At 45.0% G+C, this 24,373-nt stretch overlaps 1 protein-coding gene across 1 annotated transcript in view; it reads right to left on the reverse strand.

Moving 5' to 3' along the window:
• Window positions 1–444: 444 nt before the first annotated feature.
• KIZ (kizuna centrosomal protein) overlaps window positions 445–24,373 on the reverse strand; it is a 130,687-nt gene continuing 106,758 nt past the window's right edge. Inside the window, exons 10-13 of the mRNA XM_078056857.1 lie at window positions 16,037–16,141; window positions 13,252–13,348; window positions 3,210–3,253; window positions 445–643 (exon numbers count right to left, since the gene is read on the reverse strand). Of these exons, the coding sequence (XP_077912983.1) occupies window positions 540–643; window positions 3,210–3,253; window positions 13,252–13,348; window positions 16,037–16,141 (350 nt within the window). The 3' untranslated portion in view covers window positions 445–539. The remainder of the gene's footprint in view (window positions 644–3,209; window positions 3,254–13,251; window positions 13,349–16,036; window positions 16,142–24,373) is intronic.

The raw sequence follows: 24,373 nt of genomic DNA on the forward strand, positions 1-24,373 counted from the left end.
TTGTGGAAAAGATCATTTTCTTCCAATTGAATGATTTGATGCCTTTGTCAAAAATTAAGTGACCATATATGTGAGGATTTATTTCTGGATTATCTAGATTATATATAAATCGATATTTCATTGATCTATATGTCTATTCCAGTCCCACACTGTCTCAATTACTACAGTTTTTAAGTAAGTTTCAAAATTGGGAAGTGTGAGTACTCCAACTCTGGTGTTCTTTTTCAAGACTGTTTTAGCTATTCTAGTTCCCTTGGATTTCCATATGAATTTTAGGATCACCTTGTCAATTTCCACAAAGAAACCAACTTGAATTTTGATGGGCACTGCATTCATCACTTTGCTTTTTGATAGCACTTCAAATGAATATGCTAGTTTATGTTTACGCCACAAAATTTCACCTCAATAGCAATGCGGTCCCAAGTTTTCCCATCAAACAATTAGAAAGCTTAAAAAGACATGTTTATTTAGGGTATCACATATGAACACAGGGTTTTAGTTTGTTTGATGACTTTATTTCCAACAGTTGTTACTGCTCATTAGTCATAAAAATCATCAAAATCATCGGTGGATGTGTTGTGGTTTCTAGGACGTAAGGCAGCTTCAATTTCTGAGTTACTGTCATCAGACTCACCCCAGAAGGCTGGAAGAGAAAACCAGGCAGCTATTTAACATCTCTCCATCTGAACAGCTGGGCTTCATCAGCTGGACAGGTTAATCAGAGCGCTGGCCTGCAAAAGGCCTACCAGGGACACCAAGGGATGAACCTGACAGATGCATCTGGAATGCGTGTCAGTACTGCACAAATTCACACATTTCAGTGTTTTTTATGGAAAACACTGCAGAATATTTCCTTCCCTTTTTTTTTTTTTTAAGATTTTATTTATTTATTTGAGAGAGAGAGAATGAGAGACAGATAGCAAGAGAGGGAAGAGGGTCAGAGGGAGAAGCAGACCCCCCACTGAGCAGGGAGCCCGATGTGGGACTCGATCCCAGGACTCCAGGATCATGACCTGAGCCGAAGGCAGTCGCTTAACCAACTGAGCCACCCAGGCGCCCTTTCCTTCCCCTTTTGTTGTGCCCAGCTCCTATGGGGCTTTAAGGCCAGGATTACCACGGAAGGGTCAGCTGGGGGTTTCATCAGGCCTGGGCCCGCCTCAGCTCAGCCGCTCTGGCACTTCGATCCCCTCTGGTCTCCACAAGAGCAGAGGGGAGAAGGGAAGGCACGGGGGAAGAAGAGCAGTGAGGTGTGTGCTGAGACCAGGCCGTGGGTGCACACGGTTACTTGGGAGGTGATCCTGGGAACAATGGGAGGGGCTGGAAGAGCAATGCAGAAGAGAGGAAGCCAAGAGAGGGTGTGTTCACGAGGGGGCGGGCAGTGGACAATGGGGCTCAGTCCTGTAGGGCACCCTCTGAGAGACTCAGAACTCTCCTCAAACTGTCCCAACAAAGAGTAAGGAGGTGGGGTTATTCACTGACCAACTTCCATTTCTCATTGGTTGAGGGTTATTCTCAAGCAGGGCATCTACTGCCTGGCCCTGGGGGCTGGGCCTGCTCCTGTGGCCAGACAAAGCCCTGAGGCAGATGTGCAGAGCTGCCTGTCCCCGCTGAAGGCCACAGGCGCGCCTGAGATGCGCTGTGATCACCAAGGCGGCCGGACGGGATGTGGGGGGACACAGTCTGCTACACTGACCATCTCCATGACCACCGATATCTCCTTGGCACTCACTGCCTGCCATTCTGTGATGACTTCTTATATCCAGCCCATTTCACCCTTGTACCAACCTGGGAATGCCTCCATCTACTGAGCAAACAGGCGGAGACTGGTCCCAATCACAGCATTAGTGGATGTTCCAGCTACCAGTCCCACCCAGGTTGTCAGACTCACACCCATGCTCTCGATCACAGCCCACTAGGGAGGGGGTCTAGGCTGACAGAAGTAGAACGAGCCCAAGCTCCGCAGGGGACATGCCACAGTGTTGGCATGCGAGGTGGAGGAAATTCTCCCTGTGAGCTGGGGCTTCAAAGCTGAATAGGAGCTCACGGTGCTAAGGAAAAGGGAAGGAACAGCATGAGCAAAGGCACAGAGGTGCAAGTGTGGTGTCCAGGCACACCTCATTTTCCTGTGCTTCGCAGAGATTGTGTTTTTTACAACTGGAAGGTCTGTGGCAACCCTACATCAGGCAAGTCTATTGGCACCATTTTTCCAACAGCATTTGCTCACCTTGTGTCTCTGTGTCACATTTTGGTAATTTCCTCATTATTCTAAGCTTTTCTGTTATTATTATATTTCATACAGTGACCTGTGATCAGTGATTATGACTCGTTGAAAGCTCAGATGACGGTTAGCATCTTTTAGCATAAAGTGTTTAATAATTTTTAAATTAATGTATTTTAAATTAATTAATGTTAATTAACATTTTTTTTTTAGACATAATGCTGCTGTACACTTAGGGGACTACAGTATAGTGTAAACACAACTTTTATAGGCACTGGGAGACCAAAAATTTTATTTGGCTTTATTGCAGTGGTCTGGAACCGAATCTGCAATACCTCTGAGGTATGCCTATATTTGGAAAAAGCTGCTTGTGACTCGACCCGAAGAGGACAAGACCTTGGAAGGAACTGAGCTGGAAAGAAGGGAAAGGCCAGACCACAAAGGGAGAAAGTTATAGACCCTATCCTGCACCTAGTGGGGGGCATTAGCAATTTTTCACCAGGAAGGTAAGAAGGTTCAATGAAGTTTTAGATGCTGGTGGCCAGGTGGAGGGCAATCAGGACTTGGGGAGGGGCTGGATGTGAGGAAACCAGTCAAGGAGCCCTGTCATGTCATGAGCAGTGGGTACTTGTGGGGCATTAGCTGTGAGGTTGGGGACAGAGGCAAAAAACATTTCATAGGTAGAATATACCACTGTTGGCAATCAGTTGGATGTGGAGGCCAGGATACCCTGCAAATTCATACTTGCAAATTAGAATGCTAAGCCACATGGCCTGAGGCACCCCTGTGTGTTGTCAGGTCCCAGCCCTGTCACTGAAGAATGGTGCCTCGAGCAGCCCTCCAATCCCCTCAGAGACCACACCACCCCGGGGGGAGCTGCAGGGCCCCCCCTGTGATCATAGGCACCATCACAGCCCTTACATGAGGGTGCAGAAAACAAATAAAAGGTCCTCAACAACTCTCCGTTAAAACACAAAATGAATTCTCTTACCTTTAGACTCTAAATTGGTAGTTAATTTCTTTTCATTTTCATGCCTGAAAAATAAAGAAATAGCCTAAGTCCTGAAAAAATGTGACGAACAGAGTGATATTTTTACAATGAGCACATCAGCAAAGAAGCATATGCGGTGCACTGAAGGGCCAGGCATTTTATGCGTGTTCCCCAAGTCTTTTCTTTCTTTTAAAGATTTTATTTATTCATTTGAGACAGAGAGATACAGAGAGAGAGAGAGAGAGAGAGAGAGACAGAGCACGAGCAGGGGGAGCGGCAGAAGGAGAGGGAGAAGCAGACTCCCTGCTGAGCCGGGAGCCCGATGTAGGGCTGGGATCAGGACCTGAGCTGAAGGCAGACACTTAACCATCTGAGCCACCCAGGCGTCCCCCCCGCCCCGCCCCCCCCCGCCCCCGTACTCCCCAAGTCTTAAGAGCAAGAAGAAAATGTAAGGACTGCGGCAGCCGGAGGTATTTGCTGATGCTTTGGTGGATGGGTCCCTATTGTGACAGCATCACAGGGTCCCTGAGTGTGTTCCCTGCTGGCTCTACAGAGACCGGGTCAGACTGCTCCCCGTGGGTGCCGCCCGCAGTGCTGGACAACAAGCACATGGTCAGTGAGGCAGAGCACTGACCTCCCGTCAACAGCCCTCTCAAAAACACGAACGGGCAAAGCTTTGGCACTTTGAGACAAGCTGCAAGTAAAATACTTGAAGTAGAGAATCCAGGAGGGAACACAAGGAGAAGCTGGTGAGGAAGTTAAGACTCATCTCTGTCAAGCCAGTGATGGCAATCCTTAACAGCTTAACAAGGGAGTTCAGAATAAACTCTCAGCATGCTTAAATAAATATACTAAGGCATGGTGGAGAAAATCACAAGTATCCTGGACACCGATGTGTAGGCTTCTGGGTATCCCATGCACAAAACGCTAGCATCTACGGCATCTAATACCTAGTAACGTGCTCCTGCCAAGGTATTTGCTGGCATTCACATTTACAGATTATTTCATTAAAACAGATTCCATCCAGCCTTTTAGATGAGTAGAATGAAGAAAAGACAGACCCCAATGTGCACAGTTCCTGCTCTGGCCGGGATCCTGGTCCTCTTGACATAGGAAACCCTGTGAACTCATCTTCTCCCTCCCTATGGCTAACGTATGGCTTAAAAACCTGCTGTTTGCCATAGCTGCCGTAATTTATGGGTTTGGTTTTTTTTTTTTTTGGAAAATAAGCTCCACTCAGGTATCATTTTTCTCGGCTCAATATCTGTCAATGCTTCCTTTAAACCTGGCGCCTGTTTCATGCTCTGCCACGACCACCTAGCAGCCTGCGGCTATTTCCCCACGCAGAGGGGGCAGCCCCACGGCCATTGGAGAGAGCCTGGCGCTCACCAGCAGTCATGGAGATGGCAGGGAAGGTGGCCGCCACCCACATGGGTCCATCCGACATAAAGTCCTAGCCGCCCCCCCCACCAACACACACACACGCTAAATGCAACTACTGGGTTGTCTGTCTACCGTTTACCTATTTCCCATTTCATGAGGACACTGGTCCAGATGCCAGGGGCAGAGGCGGATTGTGACAATGCTGGTGGGGTACAGAGAGCAGTAATTTTCCAGCTGTAGTCCAAGTAATGAGAGCTGCAGGGGGAATGGGCGAGAGCACCAGGGCTGGGAGAACTGGGAGCACAGGGTGGGTGATGGGTGGCTGCAGGATCCCTGAGAAGGCAGGGCACCTCCTGGATTCTGCACTGAAAGCTGGAGCGGACCTCACAGGCCGGGATGGAGGAGGAGGATGTGGTGGGATGTGGCAGCCGGTGAGCACAGGCCAGATCCCGACGGCCCCGGCCACTTCTCTGAGCTCCAGAAACATGGCCAGTGCTCATGTGCTAGCTCTACTTGGCTGCCTCCAAAGTGCCTTGTGGTCAACATGCCCAGCCACGACCAAATTCACAATCTCTCCAGTGTGGTTCCCTTCCCCTGCCAGGCCAGGCCCCTCCTGTATCAGCCAACGGCACCTGGACCCTCTGCTCCCTCCCCAACCCTTTCCACTCCTGTGCCCTCCTGCACCCAATCAGCCCCTAGGTCCCGCCAATGTACCTCCCAGTACTTCCTGAAGTCCTTGCTCTTCCCTCTGCACTGCCGCTACCAGCCAACTACACCAGCATCTCTTGCCTGGAATTTGTAACAGCCCCTAGCTGGTGATGCCACAAACACCATGTCCCCTATGCTCCATTTTCCACTCGGAAGCAAGAGTGAAATTGTCGAAACACAAACCTGATCACTCCACTTCCTCACTAAAGCCCCTTGATGCCTTCCCATTGTTTCTTGGCAAAAAACTCTAAATCCTGAACAGCACCTCCAAGGCTGATCCCCAGACTTGGCTGGGTCCTTCTGCTACAGCCTCCCCATCCCTCCCCTCCCCCACCGCCACCACTGAGTCCTCATCCCAGTTGCCATTTCACATGCATCTGTGTAACTAACACATGTGTGATCACTCCCCCTCTAGAGTGTGAGCTCCGTGAGTGACCATACCTGTTTCGGCTCACCTGGGTGACCCAGTGCTTTGCAAGGGTGCTCAGGGATTATGTACGGAATGAAAAGAGGAACCTCACCAAGAGAAGGGCCCTGCTTAAAGACACCTGACCAATATTTGCTGACACAGTATTTGATTTGCAGGTTTCTACTTATGGGACTTCAGAATCAGGTTGTTCACGTTTCTTACTGGAAATGTGCAAGAAATATGTTGCAGAACTAAACATGTGTAGTTCACCCACTGAGAAAGGTGGATTATGCTTCCAGGTGTTTCTTACTCCATCCCCACATCTTTGGGGCAATTATTTTTCCCTGTGGGAAACCCATCCCAAAGTTGATTTGAATCACACACACAATTCTTCGGGTCACCAGTTCTTTCGAAGCCGCACCTAATGTGTAAAGCTCAGATGAGGCCAATGGGCATGGTGGGAGAACTTTCCCTGGAATACTGGACATAGCCAACTTGTTTAGCTACTACAGCAAATAAGAGAAAAAAAATTTTTCACTTCGGAAAGCATAAGAAATGGAAGAGTTAGTCTTATAGGCCATGAGAGAGGGTCACCACAGTCCATCACACGTGCTTGGAATCTGACTGCTTCATCTTCCCCGAGAGCAGGCAAGGAACATTTCCATCTTATCGAGCCCAGGTTGGCAGAGGTTTGCTGCAAAGAGCCAGGGAGCAAATGGCTTGGGTGTTGTGGGCCCTATCATCTCAGTCACAACTGCTCACTTCTGTGGTTGTGGCATGACAACAGCCATGGTCAATGTGTAAATTGGTAGACGAGGCTGTATTACAGTTCAACCTCACCGAGAGGCACTACAATTTGAATTTCATAGGACTTTCATGCAACATTATTCTTCTTTGGATTTCCCCCAACCACTTAAAAATGTAAAAACCACTCTTAGCTTGCTGGGGGTACAGGATCACGCAGTGGCCAGGCCCGGACTTGGCCCTGGGGCCACAGTGCACCAAGCCTGTTGCATGGGTGATGCGTGCCATACTTGCAGCCCACTGAAGGGCCTGCCTTTCCCCTGCATGGTCTTTCATGGGTAACTCTTGGAATCCAAAATAGCAGACTTGACTTTTTTCCCTAGAAGTTGACTTTAGACTTTACTTCTAAATTCTGCAGAATTTCCCAGTAGTTTGGCAATTTCTCCCCTTAGCTATACAGTGAACACCATGTACCCATGAAGGGCATGCTCAATTGTTTACCTGTTGCCATATTGGCTTTATCACATAGCTTCCCTCTGTCTGTCCATCACGTTGTCTTATTTTATGAGGCATTTCAGTAATTGTTTATAAATTCCCCTGCCATTGATAAACCAGATTAGGACAACTCTGTGCTCATCCTTGCTGAACTTAAGAAGTTAAGGTTGGCCAGGGTCTTACCAGGTTCTAGTCTAAGAGCAGCACCTGACACCTACGTATGCAACCATGGCGACACGGAGTGTTAAAGAAATAGCTGAAATTATGTGTGTCAAATTTTCATTTTATAGAAGCAAAAGGCTAACATAGCTAGAAACAGTTACTTAGTCAACACAGTCAACATCAACACAGATAGATGATAAGACCTATTGTAAACATGAAGTTTTGCTTTGTGGAACCAACAAGTAGAGACAAAAATGAGACATGGAAAACCTATGAGTTTCTAGGAAATCTATTATGAAATTATAGCAGAGCGTTTATGGATTATCAATCCAGCGCTTTCACTGTCTGGGTGGTGGGGCCCAGAGAGGCTGAGTGAGGGATGTGTCCCAAGACTCACAGAACCAGCAGATGGAGGGGCAGAAGTGGGACAGAGCTCCTCCCAGCACACTGACACTTCCCAAAGGCACACGTTGCAAACACCTGTCCCCACAGGAACTGGTGAGAAGTGGGCACACAGCAGGGTGGGGAGAACCTAGGTTGGGACAGCTGGTCCCTGTCCCAGTGCGGGACTGCTGATGGGAGAGTGTCAACTTTGGGGCCAGAAAGCCTCTACTCCCTGTGCTCAACTCCGCTCCCTGTGAGGCCCTGGGCAAGTTCCCTACTTCTCTGAGCATCCGTTTTCTGCCTTCCTTGCAGTGTCCTGGTAAGCTTCGAGACAATCGTGCTCAACAGCCCAGGTACGGCAGGCCTCGGGGAGTGGCCCTGACACAGGGTCGCAGCTTTCGGGTGAACAAGGGCATGTGCTTGGTTTAGTGATGTGCAGTCACGGGGTCTAAGCGGAGGTGACAGGTCCTCTGGCACAGTGACCAAGGAAAGGGAAAGTCTGCGGACAGACTGAAAGGAAACAGCCCTGTGATGAACGGAGTCTCCTCCTCGAGGAGCCTGATGGGGCAGGAGGCCTGGGGGAAGAGACTGCCTCTGGCGGGCCTGGCACACGCAGGTGGGCCGAGCATCTCATCTGCAATGGGTTGTTCATTTGTTGGCTCACTCACTCGTTCACTCTCTCATAAATCCCACACAGGTGACACTACACATCAGCTCTGTGCTGGGGCTGCAGCAACAAACAAGACACATTTGATTCTGCCTGGGCCTCTCATGCTCCAGTGGGGAGACAGACACCATAATAAGAACTGTGACACAAGCCAAAGAAGGCAACTGAGGGGTGGGCTGAGAAATGACGGCAGCAGAATTAGGGGGCAACATCCAGGCCCCCAATATGTGCCAAGAGCCCACAAGCCCTTGTCAAATTCAGGGCCAGGAGCCAGACATCCTTTCCCCAACAGACAGGATGGCAGTCAAGCAAGGACTGCAGGAAGGCACTCTAAGTGTGTACACCCAGTGTGCTCCCTGGAAGCCAAATGCAGAGTGTACGAGCAGAGCGCATGCAGTCAAAGTTGACTGCAAGAGTCTCCCCTGGGAAACGTGCATGTGCCCCCGGCCTTCCCTCTTCCACAAGCTCGTGCAGAGACCTCCGTGGAGTGCATGATTCCCTGCGGCTGGGGTATGTGATGCTGCCCAGAGGTGAGGGCATCTAAGGCAAATGCTTGAGTGAACGGTGGAGCTGTATACAGATGTTCATTCACTCAGCAAGTCCAATGGTTATTGAGCACTGGTGACCGAGAAAAGCCCCCCATGCCCCAGTGAGGAGCTCACAGTGGGGGCAAGGTACCTGCAAATGGCTACCACCCCTATGCTACAGATGATGCTAAAAATAGCCATGGGGCCACAGGACGGGTGTATGACCAGATCCTCTTAGGAAGCTTTTAGAAGGTTAATAGTTAAGCCTTGACAGTCTAGTAGGCATTGGCCAGGTGAAAGAGTGGGGGCAGAAGCATTCTGGCAAAAGAGCAGGACTAGAAGCTGGGGCACATGACCCAGCAGGTTGTATGAAGGCATGACATGAGGCTGTCCAATGGGCACAGGGATATGGGGGAGCAGGCTGGGGGGCACTGCAGACAAAAGGACACGCAGTGCTTGAGTGGGGGTGTGGGCAATGGGAACCCTTGAGGGTTCAGCAGCAGACGTGCAACAGTCAGGCTAGGGTGTCAGACACTCAATTCTTGGCCCTGTGGGAGGAGGAATCTGGAAAACAGACCTGGGGGATGTCCTAATATTAGTAACACAATGACTCTCAACCTCACGGTCAATATCATTGTTTTAAAGGAAAAAAAGTGTCCACAGCCTGTTAACAAACTACCCAAGTTATCGTGACTTCAAGGTCATGTTAGCGGAGTCTGGCAATGAGACTCTTAGGATCCTGCCGAGGGCAGGGTCTATGGTGTTGGGGACAATGAGGAGGGGCTCCTAGTAGGACGTGCCCTTCCAGTTCGAGGCTCTTAATCTAAGACTGAAAATAACTATCTAATGAGAAGATGTGGTCTCTAAACTCTGAATTCTAATTTTTAATGATTTGATTGCTAGCTAGAATCAGTATTAAAATATCTCAAATAGCATCTTCAGCTAGAATTTTCCTCAGAAGAGACATATATTTCTGAAAAATAGAAGGCATAAAATAATTCAGAAAGGAAAAAAAAAAACCCACGAGCATGCCAAGAAATCTCTGTAAATACTAATTTTAAGTTTTAAGAGCAGACTGAAGGCCAACACAGTTTTAATTTGACAAAGTCCGAGCGCCCCCTGATGGTTAGCCAGGCACCCTGCAGCAAATGCCATTTTTTTTTAGCTGCCTGGGGTCAACTTGTTAACTCAGCTAGTCAAGAAAGTGACTGTTCTTCCATGCTCTGTGTAGAAAAAATAAAGTATGTGGGTTTGTGAGGAGAAACATGTAGGATATTTAGGCAGCTGCTTATTCAATAGCATTTAAGGAGAATGCAGATTTGTTTAGCCAGAGACGGAGAATGGGGGCTTTAATAGGAGAACCTAAAGGATTTCCAGGAAAACTGCATTTTTATTTCACTGGTACCAATTCCTTGTGATCTTTGTATTATCCCAAGGGAAAATGGCACAGTGACCAGGCAAGAAGAGAGATACCACGGTCCCCACCAGAGCATCAGCTGCAGTTTGGCGCCCTCCACTGGCCACGCCTGTGGCTGCAGGGTGGGCACAGAATGCCACCCACAGCGGCCCTGCCAGGGTGCCGTCCCTGGGTGACTTCTGCTACCTTTCCCCCAGGCAATTATGCTGCAAGCACACATCCTTTTATTTCCATAAAATGTTATCTTGATCCAGCTAGTAAACTGAAGTTACATGGCAGGCTGTTAAAATATACTTTCCGTTGAATAAATGGATCCGGGAGCATGAAAACCGCTTCCTGGGGAAGGTAAAGCGAGACAATGTTTGCAGAGGAGAGGAAGCTCTGGCATGCACCCCTGAACAAAAGGGAACAAGTGGTCTTTACTTGGAGAACGGCTTCCTATTAGGACTCACTCCTTCGTACATTATGCCTTTCATCCCCACTCAACCACAAAATGATTTTGCTGAAGCAAATACAATGGTAGAAAAAGATTTACACTGAAAGAATCTTTAATAATAAACTGTTGCCGATCTGCCTACTTGCCCGTGATTTATAATACAATAAACATCGGATTCTATTACGGCTCATGCACTGAAGCTGCTGCTCTGAAAAACGGAATATGAAAGCACCCGGATCCCACCACCATCACAATGAAATGAGCATGTATAAATGTGCTAAGAGTATCTCTTTGCATCTTTTATAGCTTGTGTGTATTAATCTGTAACGCTTATTAAGAAAGTCATTGCTATGCAAAGCAGCACCCAATCCCTTTCTCTGGCTTTTCAACAGAGTGCACTGTTTAGCCAATAGGACGGACCCTCTGGCCCTCATTCTGCATTCATCACAGGCAACATTTGCACAATGTATCTCTCAAAGGCGGCTGAAAAGAAGGCCTTAATACTCATGTAAACAACTGCAAACCAATTACTTAATGAATCAGGCCCACACATAATGAGGTGCAGACAAAGAGCTATAAATGCATTTTTGCACCCAAGCCGCTGCTTTAAAGTAAAATCCCTCAGCTGTAGTTTGGGCTTAACTAGCACATCATAATTATTGTCTCTAGGACATCAGAGGAAGCCCTTTTTTTTTTTTTTTTTTAAGGTCCAGCAGGGTCTTTTTTTTTTTTTTTTTTGAGGTTGCTCATCAGCTCACTGACAAAATAGAGCAAAGAAGAATTTTTAAAAGTGCTACAGCAGCACTGCACTGTTATGTTTATTCTGAAGTACTGGGTTTCGAGACCACTTGTAAAAGCAATAAAGCACGAGGAGTGACTGCAGTAAGTGGGATCCGTAAATGTAAGCCTCTAAGAAATTTCAGTGAATCCAGGCACAAACAGCAAACCCAGAGCTCTCCAAAGCCCAGGGTGCTATACTAACAACACCAAACCCAGCACAGGAACCACACCATGACAAACAGCACGCCAAACCCACACACTCAACGCCCAGGCCTTTTCATCACTGGATTATTATCAAGGGTCTAGAACCAAAGGTTCCTTGAAGACCTTTTTTTTTTTTTTCCTTCTTAAAGGGGGTGATGAGATGACTTGTAATTTATTTAGAAAATTAATTTCATGCAGGAACGATAGGTCCTTGACTCGGAATGAAGGGGGAAGACAGTGTGAATTTAGTGAAATACAGACACAAGCCTGAGGAAATGTTCTTGGGGCCCAGCTGCTTTCTAAATGTATTTTAAAACTGCCTCAAGCACGTATACCTATAAAGACAAGGTAAAGAAGAATTGAGCTTTTTCGTGCCCCTAAGATATAATGGAAAAGAGCACTTCTAACAATCTTTAACAACTACAGGATGTGTTATTAAGTCAAATGATAACAGGAAGCCCCAAAACTACCTGTAGAATTCACTACCTTTAAAGTATTAAATTTAAATTTAAAGTATTAAATTCACTACCCTTAGAAGACCCAGAACTTGAATTTACAGTATAATCCAAAAAACATAACACTTTAGCACTCTTCCTGTCCCATGATTCATTTCCTCCCACTTCCTTCAAAAACATGGATGAAAACCCAGGTATTAGAGATGCTAATTTCTGAGAACTATGTGAGTGATTTTCTAAAATTGAACTTGCCAGGTTTCTAAACAATCTAATTTTAGAAAATCAATCTCATTTTAAGATATTCCAAGTCCTAAAAATATTACAATGTTTTTCAAAATAAAAGTGAAAGCAGGATATTTTTTTCCTTGCATTTGAAAAATACTAGATTTCTGGATCAAATCACTTTGTCTTATGGGACACTATATGTGACATTAGAAATGTAAAGTTTCTGTTTTAAAATTTCATCAGGGTAAGAAGCTCATTCAAAAGTAATGCAATCATCTAAAGGGCATCACTTTAATGAGAACTGTTATCACAAAAGGAAATTTGTGCGGTTTTAAGCAACATGCAGCCCGAAGCCAAAACGGTAGGTATCTCCTCAGACAACTGCTTCTATTCCCATTGATAAATTCTTTTTGACCCAACACCACTGCACGGTCAGTATTTCATGTCGATGACAAATCCAGCACACAACTCACCAACTCGCTTATTGTTGCCTGGAAAACTTACAAGAAGGGCTACAGTTTCCACAGATGTGAAAGGATAAATTTTGTTCTTTCTGGTCAATAAGCAGGGAAGTCGCAGGAAAGGAAAGGGTAACCCAGCCCAAAGGCTTGGTGAAAAAGAGGAATACGAAAACAAATCCCCAGCAGTTGCCAGTATATATGTCAGCCACCTCAGGAAGAAGAAACAGGCCACTTTATTTCTTTTAAGGCCCGATGTTTTCTCTCTGCCCTTTTCCGACACCCTCCATTGTGTGGTCTCTAAGCAGCCCTACCGCGAGCAGCTGTAGACGCTAATTTGTGGTTCACTGAGGTGTCAATTGAGTCTTAAACCAACGAAACAACAGCTGCAAAACAATGCTTGGCTCTGGTGCAAATATTTTCAAAGGTAGACTGAAGTTTCAACTGTTATTTCAGATCAACAGAAACCCAAACCGTAACCTTCCCTCGAGTCACACAACAAAATAATACGCAGCCAGAGTTTCATTCATTACGGAGTGACATTTCTCATCTTGTCGCCGCTGTCCAGAAAGGCTTTCACGACTTTACCTTGACAAAGGACTTCCTTCGCTCGATGAAAAACTAGCCTCCGAAGCGATTTTGTTAGCTGTCTTTGTCTTGAATGTCCCGCTGCCAATGTTCAGACCTGTGAGAAGCACAAACGTGGAGCGTGAGTGCTGGCCGCCACGCAGCGAAGAAATGCACTGAATGGCGCAGCGGCCGCACGACAACTTTGGTGGAACAAACGTCGACGGGGGAAAACGCTGTTCAAGCCACAGAAGGCAAGGGAGCTTCTGAGGCAAGGGACAACATGTTGGCAGAAAGCTGAAAGGAAGTGTGTGTGTGTGTGTGTGTGTGTGTGTGTGTGGCGGGGGGGGGGGTGTGTGTTCCTGAGACACACAGAAGCCACAAAAAGTAAAAATCACTCAAAGAGCTCTATTTTAAATGACCAAGACACATGTGCGCATGTATGGTCTCTCCCCTGGCACTAAGCACTAATAATCCACCTTGTTGTAACACATGGACACGGGCAGTGAGAGGTCACCAAAACAATGGGTGCTGGGAACCAGGTCTCAGAAGTCACTGACACCCCAGGGTGATAGTTACATCTCTGCCAAATCCTCTTTTTTCCATCTTGTGAAGGAGAATGAACCGCCATTGAAAGCTATCAAGGCCACTCTTTAACCAGCCTGACAAGGTTGATGGGGAAAGATGCACAATCCACCTCTTCCCTGGAGAGGGGGAACCAGACTGTCCCCACAGGGCAGGCCTGACCCCCACCTCCTGGGCGCCCTTGGATGTGTTGGCTACCAGTCTGATTCCGAACTGGTGGTCACTGGTGTCACAGATGGAGAGTGCACAGGCATCGCTCGGAAAGGCACTGGCCGAGTTTCTGACCTGTAACCTGCTCACCTCACAGAACCTCCACAGCGAAGTGATGCTCTTAACAAGGTATCCACATTCGCCCGAAGAGAGTCCCCACATGCTTAACACTACAAGGTCTTTCAGACGTGAAAATGAAGGCACAAGGTTGAAGTGGCTTGTCTTAGTGACAGGTCCAGAAAAACAGCCTAAGTCATCTGACACAAAAAGTAACTGAAATCTGCACTTCTTCCACAATTAGATGTAGGGGGGGCTCCCGAGTTCAGGATGCACACCCCTCCTGCTACCTGTAACAAGCCTGTGAGGTCTAACACGGGTGCATGGCTTCCATTTCCCTCTGCCCTCCCAGCCACTTCCTGCTTTTCTTTGGAGCTCAGAGAAGTCCCTGGGATTAGAGTGGGTGTGAACGTGAAAAAGTAATTGTAACCAACAGTAAAATAAATATTAGAAGTAGCATCTAACTACAGTGTCAGCCAGGACCATGAGAAGGGCTTCTGTGATCCCAGTGCTAGAAAATCTGGAATCTTGCAAAGCACACAGCGTCATTTTGAGGGTAGAGCGAGGAGACTGAATGAGGGGTGCCTGACAATACAACCTATCACTTCACTTATGAATAGATAATTAATCTATTATCGACATATCGACATAACTTATGTCGAATTTACTAATCCTTTGGGCCTGTCCAATGAACTATCGCAAATATACTTACCACAAACAGACTTGTGGAATCACCTTCCAAAAGTGTGTGTCTGCTGATGGGCTCTACTGCTCTGAGAGAGGCCTCTCTCTCTTGAGACCCCATTTGTAAAATGAGGGGTTAGAGAAATACTTTCTAAGATCCCTCTGGACTCTAATTATGTGACTCAAATGTGAAGAAGGCGATGAAAAGCCCAGTTGAGGGCTCACAAGTGCTGTATCTTTCCAAAGTGCTGAAAACCTCCACCGGGGCAGAGGCCCTGCTTTCTACAGCAACAGACTGCAAGGTCTCATGTTTGTGGAGATGAAATCACCACCACCGCTCTCAGAACACTTTTCTCTAAGAGGCGCTATGCTGGGCATTTAACCTGCAGTGACTCACTGAATCCTCAAAACAACCAAAATAACTGAGCTTTGCAGCAACTGATTCTAACACTAATATTATCTAGGAAACAGCTCTCCAAAGACAGTGAAATCTGATACACCATAAGTACGTCCCTCAAAAAAAAGGTCTCATGAGACGACTGGGAAATCTGGATATGGACTGGGAATTATGTGATTTAAAAAAAAAATCACTATTCCAGTAGGTGAAATTACGACATGGTGGTTTATGTAAAAATAAGAAAGTCATTAAAGCATACATCGATGCATTTATACTTTCACAAAGGGAGCTGAGGTGACTCATACTAAAAAAAAAGGTGTAATAAGAGAAAGACCACTGAAAACAATAAAAATACAGTAACAGAATGTATGAAAACAAAGAAAATTACAGTTCCAACAAAAATTCTAGGTTGAAGGAACTATATTTAAGCTTAAAATTTAGCTTTACTGTGATTTAGAGTATTTTCATTTAAAGAACCCCAAGTCCCCCAACATTCTGGGGAGGGAAGGTAGCCTGGCATGATGCTCCCATTGATGATTAAGGAACTGGGAGATGTAGAGAAGGGAAGGAATTTGGGGTGTTTCAAGTGGTACTTAGTGACAGGTTACTATCACGACATACCAGGTAGAATCCGAGGGTTCTGTTTGGGCCGTTGCCATGCTGGGGGCCAGCACATACCCAGGAGGGAAGACTTCCAAACTGTTGTTCATTAAGAACTGAAAAAGTACTGGTTTAGTCTGACCTGGTGACAGCTTGTTACAGAGCAATCTCCAGAAACCTTCAAAGGATGACCGCCCTTGCCTGAACACAGGACCGGCTGCCACCCTAAGTCCCCCGGACACTGGCTTTGAGTGCTGAATATGCCCTGCTTACCTGACAGTTGTAACACAGAAACAGCCATCTTTTGGAATCTGTCTTCAGTGTGATTTATATTATCCTGAAGGGTAGACTGCTTCAGCAACTGGTAGGCTTTTGTTTCTACAGATTTAAAAAAAGACACAGATAACTGGATATCCACATGCAAAAGAATGAATTTGGACCCTTGCCTTACACCACACAAAAATCAATTCGAAATGGATTACAGACTTAAACACAAGACCTAAGACTATTAAATCCCTGGAAGAAAACATAGCAGAAAAGTTTCAGGACATTGGACTTGGCAATGATTTCTTGGATGATACTAGTAACCTAGTTGACAAAATTAAAAATAGACAAATAGGACTCAAACAAACTTACAAACTGTTGCATGTCAAAGGAAAAAATGAACAGAGTGAAAAGGCAACCTACAGAATGGGAGAAAATGATTGAAATAACATATTTGACTAGCGGTTAATATCCAGAATATATAAGGAACTTCTACAACTTGACGCCATCACCACCACCACCACCACCAACAAATGACCCAGTGAAAAGGTGGGGAAAGAACTTGAACAGACCTTTCTCCAAAGAAGACATACAAATGGTCAATAAACACAAGAAAAGATGCTCAAAATCACTAATCATTAGGGAAATGGAAATGAAAATCACAATGAGATAATCACATCCGACCCTCAGGATGGCTACTACCAAAAGAACAGAAAATAACAAGTGTTGGAAAAGATGCAGAAAAGTTGGAACCGTGTGCACTACAGGTGGGAGTGTTAGAATGGTGCCACCATTCTGGAAAATACTATAGAGGTTCCTCAACAAGTTACATATAGAACTGCCACATGAGCCAGCAATCCTACTTCTGAGTATATATCCAGGAGAATTGAAAGCAGGGTCTTGAAGAGATATTGGCACACCCATGTTCACTGCAGCATTATCCACAATAGCCAAGAAATAGAAGGAACCCAAATGTCCACCAACAGATGATAAAAAAAATGCAGCATAAACATAAAACCGAATATTAAGCAGCCTTTAAAAAGAAGGAAATCCCAACAACATGCTACAACATAGATGAACCTTGAGGGCATGATGCTAAGTGAAATGAGCAGTCACAAAAGAACAAATACTATATGATTCTGCTCATATGAAGTATTGAAAGTAGTCAAAATGAAAGAAACAGAAAGTGGAAAGGTGGTCACTAAGGTCAGGGGTGAAGGGGAAGGGGGAAATCAGTGTTTAGTGGGTATAGTAGTTCAGTTCTGCAAGATGACAAAGTTTCAGAGAGCTGCTGCACAACAATGTGAATGTATTGAACACTACTGAACTGTACACTTAAGATGGTAAATTTAATGTTATGTATTTTTTATCACAGTTAAAAAAAAAGTAGAGTGACCAGACATCCCAATTTGTCCATGACGATGCAGGTTTAAGCCTGTTGTCCCAGTATAACTATGAATAGAATTCCCTTTTGTTACCAAATGTTTCCTTGTTTGGATAGTGACTTATCTGGTCACCCAGACCAAATGCAGTGTGGTGGCACAGTCTGGCTACTGACTAAAGAAAAAAACTGTAAAAAACATTAAAACACTGACTGGATAGTTGATGATACTGATAAATTATTATTGTTTCAGTTGTGGAAAAAAGGCACAGAAATACAGAATATTCTTTTTTTTTTTAAGATTTGATTTATTTGAGAGAGAGAGTGAGAGAGAGCATGAGAGAGCGGGGTGAGGGGGTGAGGGGCAGAGGGAGAAGCAGACTCCCCACTAACGAGGGAGCCCAATGTGGGGCTCACTCCTGGGACTCTGGGATCATGATGTGAGCCGAAGGCAGATGCTTAACCGACTGAGCCACCCAGGCGCCCCAATACAGAATATTCTACGACCCAGAGAGAAGTTTCTTAAATTCTTCCTATAATGTTAACACTTTCAATGCATGCAAATTATTTTTTGAACGTCACTTTTTAGAAATTCTGAAAACAAACAAAAAACAATTTAGTTGAACCCAGGTTTCAAGACTCGAAGACAAGCTGTAGTTTATCTTCATGAAGTGGCCAAATCCCAGTCATTATTTTGAGTGGGGTTGTGGGTAAGGCTCCACATCCTAGTAAAATGGTTTCTCTCTTCTCTGGGCCTCGCAGAAGCCACTAGAGGAACGAATCCAAGAGACAGCACTGATTGCTTTGGTTTCCCAGTCCCTCCAGGGCACTCCTGGCTCTGGCGGGCAGCGAGGGCCGAAGAAAGGCTGGGTGAGGGCAGGAGGGCCAGGAAGACCAGCTGCCACAGGATGTGCGCAGAGGCCTGCAGCTGAGAAAATCAAACCTAGGCTTATTGTAGGGACGGAGCAAAGCCAGGTGCCCCAGAGGGATCAGCAGGAGCACAGACCTGACACCCAGGTCCACAGGACAGGGGGCCCTGCGGGGCTTTTAATCAAGTCTGCCACAAGTTAATGCGGGAAGACTACTGGGAACAGCGACGAATAAAAACTACATAAAGGACTGGAGTGGGGCGCCTGGGTGGCTCAGTCGTTAAGAGTCTGCCTTCGGCTCAGGTCATGATCCCAGGGTCCTGGGATCGAGCCCCGCATCGGGCTCCCTGCTCCGCGGGAAGCCTGCTTCTCCCTCTCCCATTCCCCCTGCTTGTATTCCCTCTCTCGCTGTGTCTCTCTCTGTCAAATAAATAAATAAAATCTTTAAAAAAAAAAAAAACAAAAAAAAACTACATAAAGGACTGGAGTGACACAACCTTCCCTATCACCTCAAGTCTCCAGGATACCTGAATGAAACCAATAGCACAGACATAACAAAACAGGATCCACGGCTGTATCTTCAACGGGGCCACAAAAATAAAAGGATTCCTGCTGTCAGCACCAGGAGCTGCATTCCTGTGTTTGCTGGCTCCATTTAAGAACTTAACCATGAGCCCCTTATTACTGGATTAAAACTACCATCACACTGAAGAATAAGAATATAACTTCTCTTGCCCTACTGAGAATCAATCAAGATAAAAATAAGTATTGAAAATGAGCATCATATTTTAGAATGCTAAATGATACATAATTAAAATATGTACAGATCAAGGACTCTTAACTCTGAAAATAATAAATTCTAAGGAAACATTTTTAAACACTGTTGGATTGTGAAATCAGTTTGGTGCATTGGAACAAGATTTGTGAAAAATTTAATACAGAAAACACCAGATGCAGTGCATGCAGAATGGGAAAGTACTGTTGTGTGTCCTGTGTGTATGTGTGTGTATGTGCGTGCACACGCATGCATGCTGGCCTGGGACAGAAAGTATTTTTTGCTGTAGATTAGTCTCATTGTCCTAGGGTGGCTCCAATAGGATGGCATCATAATACTCTCCAATTAATTCTAATGTCCATTATTACTTCAGACTTGTTGTAAGGTTATTTGGGGAGAGGGGAGATATTAACAAAATCAAAGACAGAGCCTCTGGATTCTAAGTAGGTAAAACATCCCTGTAAAGGAGGGGGAAATGTACTGTTTTTTTTTTTTTTTTTAATGAATTCTTTTTATTGCAAACAAATGTCTAAATTAATTTCTCCACCCACTTTCTTTAGAAAGAAAAAGAAATCAGCAGGCTAAGGAGATACCCATTCAAGAACTGACATGATTAAAAATTAAGATATAAATGGGTGACTCTCAATGACATTAGCTTACAAAGATGGTGGAGTAAACTACTACAAGCACACTAGTTATACAGTATTTTGTGGGAGAAGGGCATACAGACATAGCTAACTTCATATAGATCCCATTAGACAACTGGATTTACAACAAGTTTATAAAACCTTTCCAGCTTTTAAGATCTAAGTCCAGAGCGTAATGACCCTATGCTATTTCTGCATTCAATTACACTTAATTGGTCAAGGAAGAGATAGCGAAGACAGACATTTAACAACAACAAAACACAGAGGCTCCTGGCAGCTGGAGGCTGGGATTGGGGTTCCTCTCGTCTATTATCTTAAGGTAAATCATTTCACTCCAGTGGGCTGGCTTTCCTGCTTCTCAGAGACCAGAAAGACATGTGCCTTTTATTTTCAGGATAGGGTTTTTGTGAAAAATGGCAAGCTAGTAGTTGAAAGGTAATTTCAGATTTGGGGGGATTAAATGTTCCATCCAAATATTAAACAGTACTAATATTGTTACTGTTCTAAGTCTAGCAAGGGAGAAATGTGAAGTGAGTTCACTCTTAGCAGCAAGGGACCATTTTACTACTCTGGAAAGATCAGCCATTTCCATGTTCTACATACTTTCTATTCTGGTTTCCTTTCCTTCTTCTTTTTTTAAATTGAGGTATAATTGACATACAACATCATATTAGTTTCAAGTGTACCACATAATGATTCAGTATTTGTATGCACTGTAAAATGATCACTACAATAAGTCTAGTTACCATCCATCATCTTAATAGTTACATTTTTTTTCCTGTGATAAGGACTTTTAAGATCTACCTTCCCTTCCTTCTTAAGGGGCTTGGGCTCTGTAACTGGGCTGTGGCCTTTCCCTTCAAGGCTGCTCCAAGTCTGTTTTGAGAGATGGCTCATCTCTCCTGTTCTGTTCAACCAGAGCCCAACCCCCTTCCCAACCATGGATCCTCACTGGTATTTGATCTTTAAACCTTCTGGTCGCTGAAGCCCACACGGACACATTTTATCTGCAGCTGCCCTAACCTGAGTGAAAGAGGGTTTTGGCAAAATCAAGCTGAGGACTGCTGGGCACATCGCCTGCCCCATCCCCATGCATGATTCCTTCAATGGTTTAATGGCAAAGTGAAGCTTAAAAGGTAAAATGATTAAATGCATTCACTGGGAGGAATAAACACTAACGGAGACAGGACCTGAGACACCAAAACAGCTGGAGGAGTTGGAGCAGACTGTGCTGTTGGCCATCAGGAGGTCTGTGTTGGGGATCAGGTGCTCAGAGCTAGGAATTACTCTCCCATGGAATGTCCATATCCTTAGTTTAGCCAGTAGAGCTGCAATAAGCAACATATGGAGGACTGGGAGCTCACCCAAAAACGGTTTGGTAAAAAAAAATAACCAGGAGAGGCTAAAGGCTACATAGCCTGTGTAGAAATAGGGGAAGAAGGGTTCAAGTACACAGATACTGCACACAGACTGGACAGGGCAGGACTGTAAATGTAGACGCTTTCTGGGTCCAAGCAGGTACCGTACATAAGGTACTCTGGTGGGGTGAGAGCGGCAGGAAGGGAAGCCCTGTAGCAGGCTGGAGAGCACGTGCCTCGTCCAGAGGGGACAGTTGATTTGCTGTCGGGTGGGAAAGAGGGACAGAATTCTTGCCAGACTTCTATCTTTTTTAAAAAAATAAAACCCTGCACAGGCCAAACAGTACTTGCAACCTCAAACTTGAAGGTGGTGCGCAATTTTTTCTGTGTTCACTGTATAAGCACAAGAACCCTTAGAGAAAAACTTCAGCCAAGGGATACAAGTTCGATGTCAGGAAAAGCTTTCTCAGTGGAAAGTTGATTGGAATGTATTATCAAGGGGGGCTGCAGCAGCTGTGTGATTTTTAAATAGCCGTCTGTATTAAAGGGACCAGGCTGCACAGTCTTTGGAGGCAAGGGTGCAGTTTTTGCTAAGGGTGCTCCGATAATTCAGATATAGAAGACTAGGATGTCAGCTTTATAAAGTAAAAAGGCAGAGCTACAGGCACGAGGTTTCTGGCAACTCAGGCCCAGGCTGGAAGGAAGCCTCAGGAAGGAAGGAAGAATCAGGCTGTTAAAAGTTACACTGTGTTGCCCTGCAAATTCATAGTTATTTAATGAATGAATGAACAAAGGAGCAAAAGTAACAAATCTAGAGGTTCAAGTTAGTCTGCTTAAATAAGGTAGGGGCAAGGCTCATGTGGTTCCCAGGGAAAAGACTTTAGGGGCACCTGGGTGGCTCAGTTGGTTGAGCGTCTGCCTTCGGATCAGGTCATGGTCTCAGGATCCTTGGATGGAGCCCCGCTGGGCTCCTTGCTCAGCAGGGAGTCTGCTTCTCCCTTTCCGTTTGCCCCTCTCCCCTGCTCGTGTGCTCTCTCTCTCTCTCTCTCATAGATGGGTAAAATCTTAAAAAAAAAAAAAAAAAAAGACTTGCGCTTTCCCAACTACAAGTTAACTGAAGTCTGTAAACTGGAGACCCGGGTGGCCCCTTAAGGTTTCACTTTCCAGCCTGTGCCTTAAAACTCCTCTCAGTATTGTCAGACTCTCAGAAAATTACTGAGTAGTGCAAATAATTCGATAAAACAAGTATTTCTAAAGAATACAACTCTTTTTGATTAGAATGTTCTGGTGTACACAGAAACACGTGCGTGTGCTCAAGCGTTCTGTTCTGGAGCTCTCAGTTAAGCATCCATAATATGTTCAAATCTACATCAAGATTTAGTTTAAAAAGTAGAAAATAGTGGAGTTTAAAACACAAAACAAGGCAAGGGGGTTAAAAATCTATCCCTGGCTATTAATTTCAGACGAGTGACACAACGAGATAAATACATTTTTCCTACTTTGTTACATGAGCTGGCCGAACCCAATCATCTGTCTTCCTGCAAAGTGGGTGAGGGATCACTGAGACTGTTCTCCTTTTTGATATGCATTTTGTGTCTAGAAAATGGAACAGCCAGGGAAAGAAAGAGAAAACATGTTGAAAAAAGGGAGGTAGGAGAGAGATGATGTTGGTGAGAAGGGGGAGAGAGAAAAAGCCTCAACTTCTTATCTTCGGTTCTCTTTTATATGCAAATGTACACCTGCTAAAATACGTCTAAATCTACAAATAAAGAGAAAAAGAAAATATCTGATGAACAAGTGCTTTTAACAACCCTTTACAAGAGCCAGATAAATGTGGGGTTCACCAGCCTCGAAGGGGTGTCTCCAAGGCAGAGTCAGCCCAGGGCTTTCGCAGAAATCCCTCATGAAAAAAAGGGAAGAGCTGGGCCTGGAAAAGGAATAACAAAGGGGGATGCAAACAATACTATCACTCGGGCTAGGAAAAAACGACCTTGAACCGACAAAGAACTGGGTATCCTCGAGTACAGGAGGATAATTACGATTCCTATATGAAGTGTGCAGTAATTTTAAAACGAAATTTGAAAAGTATTTTCTGTCCGCTGAGTTTCCCAGTGCTGTTACCCTTCACATATGTCTACACCCATGCAATTTTTCCCTCACACTGTGCTCGATGTGTGGCTGATTGCGGCAAACCCAGTCATTTTTGCAAAAGAAAATAAAAATTGTGGGATGTCTTTCTAAAATTAACTCTAAAGATAAAGATTATCGCTTAAAATCCAGAAATCACTTGTCTACTAATCTGCTCAAATGAAAATGAGAGAATATTAGGATATGGGGGTTTTCATGGTCAGAAAATACATAAAACTCATCTATATTTAGGATTTTTTAAATTAAAGGCCATAAGTGTATGTGAAGGTGAGACACACAGGTTGGAGCTTAAGAAGAATCGCTTTTCATGTCCAGATTTTCTGCAATAAACCCCACTCCACCAGTCACCCTAGGCCTGTAAATCTATCGCCAAGGAGAGGGCTGATGCATACAGAAGAGACGAAATGCCTGAGCCAGATGAATTGCCTGGAGCTGCTTTAAAAAATAAGTATTTACATCACATTCTTAATTTCTGTGGAGCAATCAACAATTACGCCTGAAAATAAATGGCAAGCTTGTAACCGCCCTTTAACAAACATTTCAAAACCAAACCGAAACACTTTTGGGGGTATTACTTCACATGTAAATTTATAGCCCTAGTGCCTGCCACTTAACACTGTTCAGTCCTGGGAGGTGAGTGTTCAACTCTGAAAGTCATGGAAGCTTCAACTTCTCAAAGACGGAGTAATCTGATCAGGAAGCTGTATTTTATTGGCACACAAAGCAGGATTTTTAGCAACTTTGCATGCAATGATTTACAGGAGAAGAATCAGAAATAAAGACGGTAATATTATCATTATCATCATTTATAGTAGGGCCAGGAATAATAGCTGTATAATATGACCTGCATGCTAGAAATGTAAAATATGCAGAAATCCCTCCTCATCCACTGTAGTGGGTTGCAAAGTATCTCCCCCGCAGGTTTATGTCCACCCAGAACCTCAGAATGTGTTCTTGGGAACAGGTTCTTTGCAGATGTCATTAGTTATGGACCTTAAGATGAAATCATCCTAGATTTATGGTGGGCCTTAAATCCAGTGTCTGCGGTCCTGGTAGGAAGTGGAGCGAACACAGACACAGGAAAGAAGGCAAGGTGAACATGGGGCAGAGACTGGAGTGGTCCTGCCACACGCCAGGAGCCACCAGAAGCTGGAACAGGCACGGAGGA

This window comes from Halichoerus grypus, chromosome 10, assembly GCF_964656455.1.
Source record: "Halichoerus grypus chromosome 10, mHalGry1.hap1.1, whole genome shotgun sequence".
NCBI lineage: Eukaryota > Metazoa > Chordata > Mammalia > Carnivora > Phocidae > Halichoerus > Halichoerus grypus.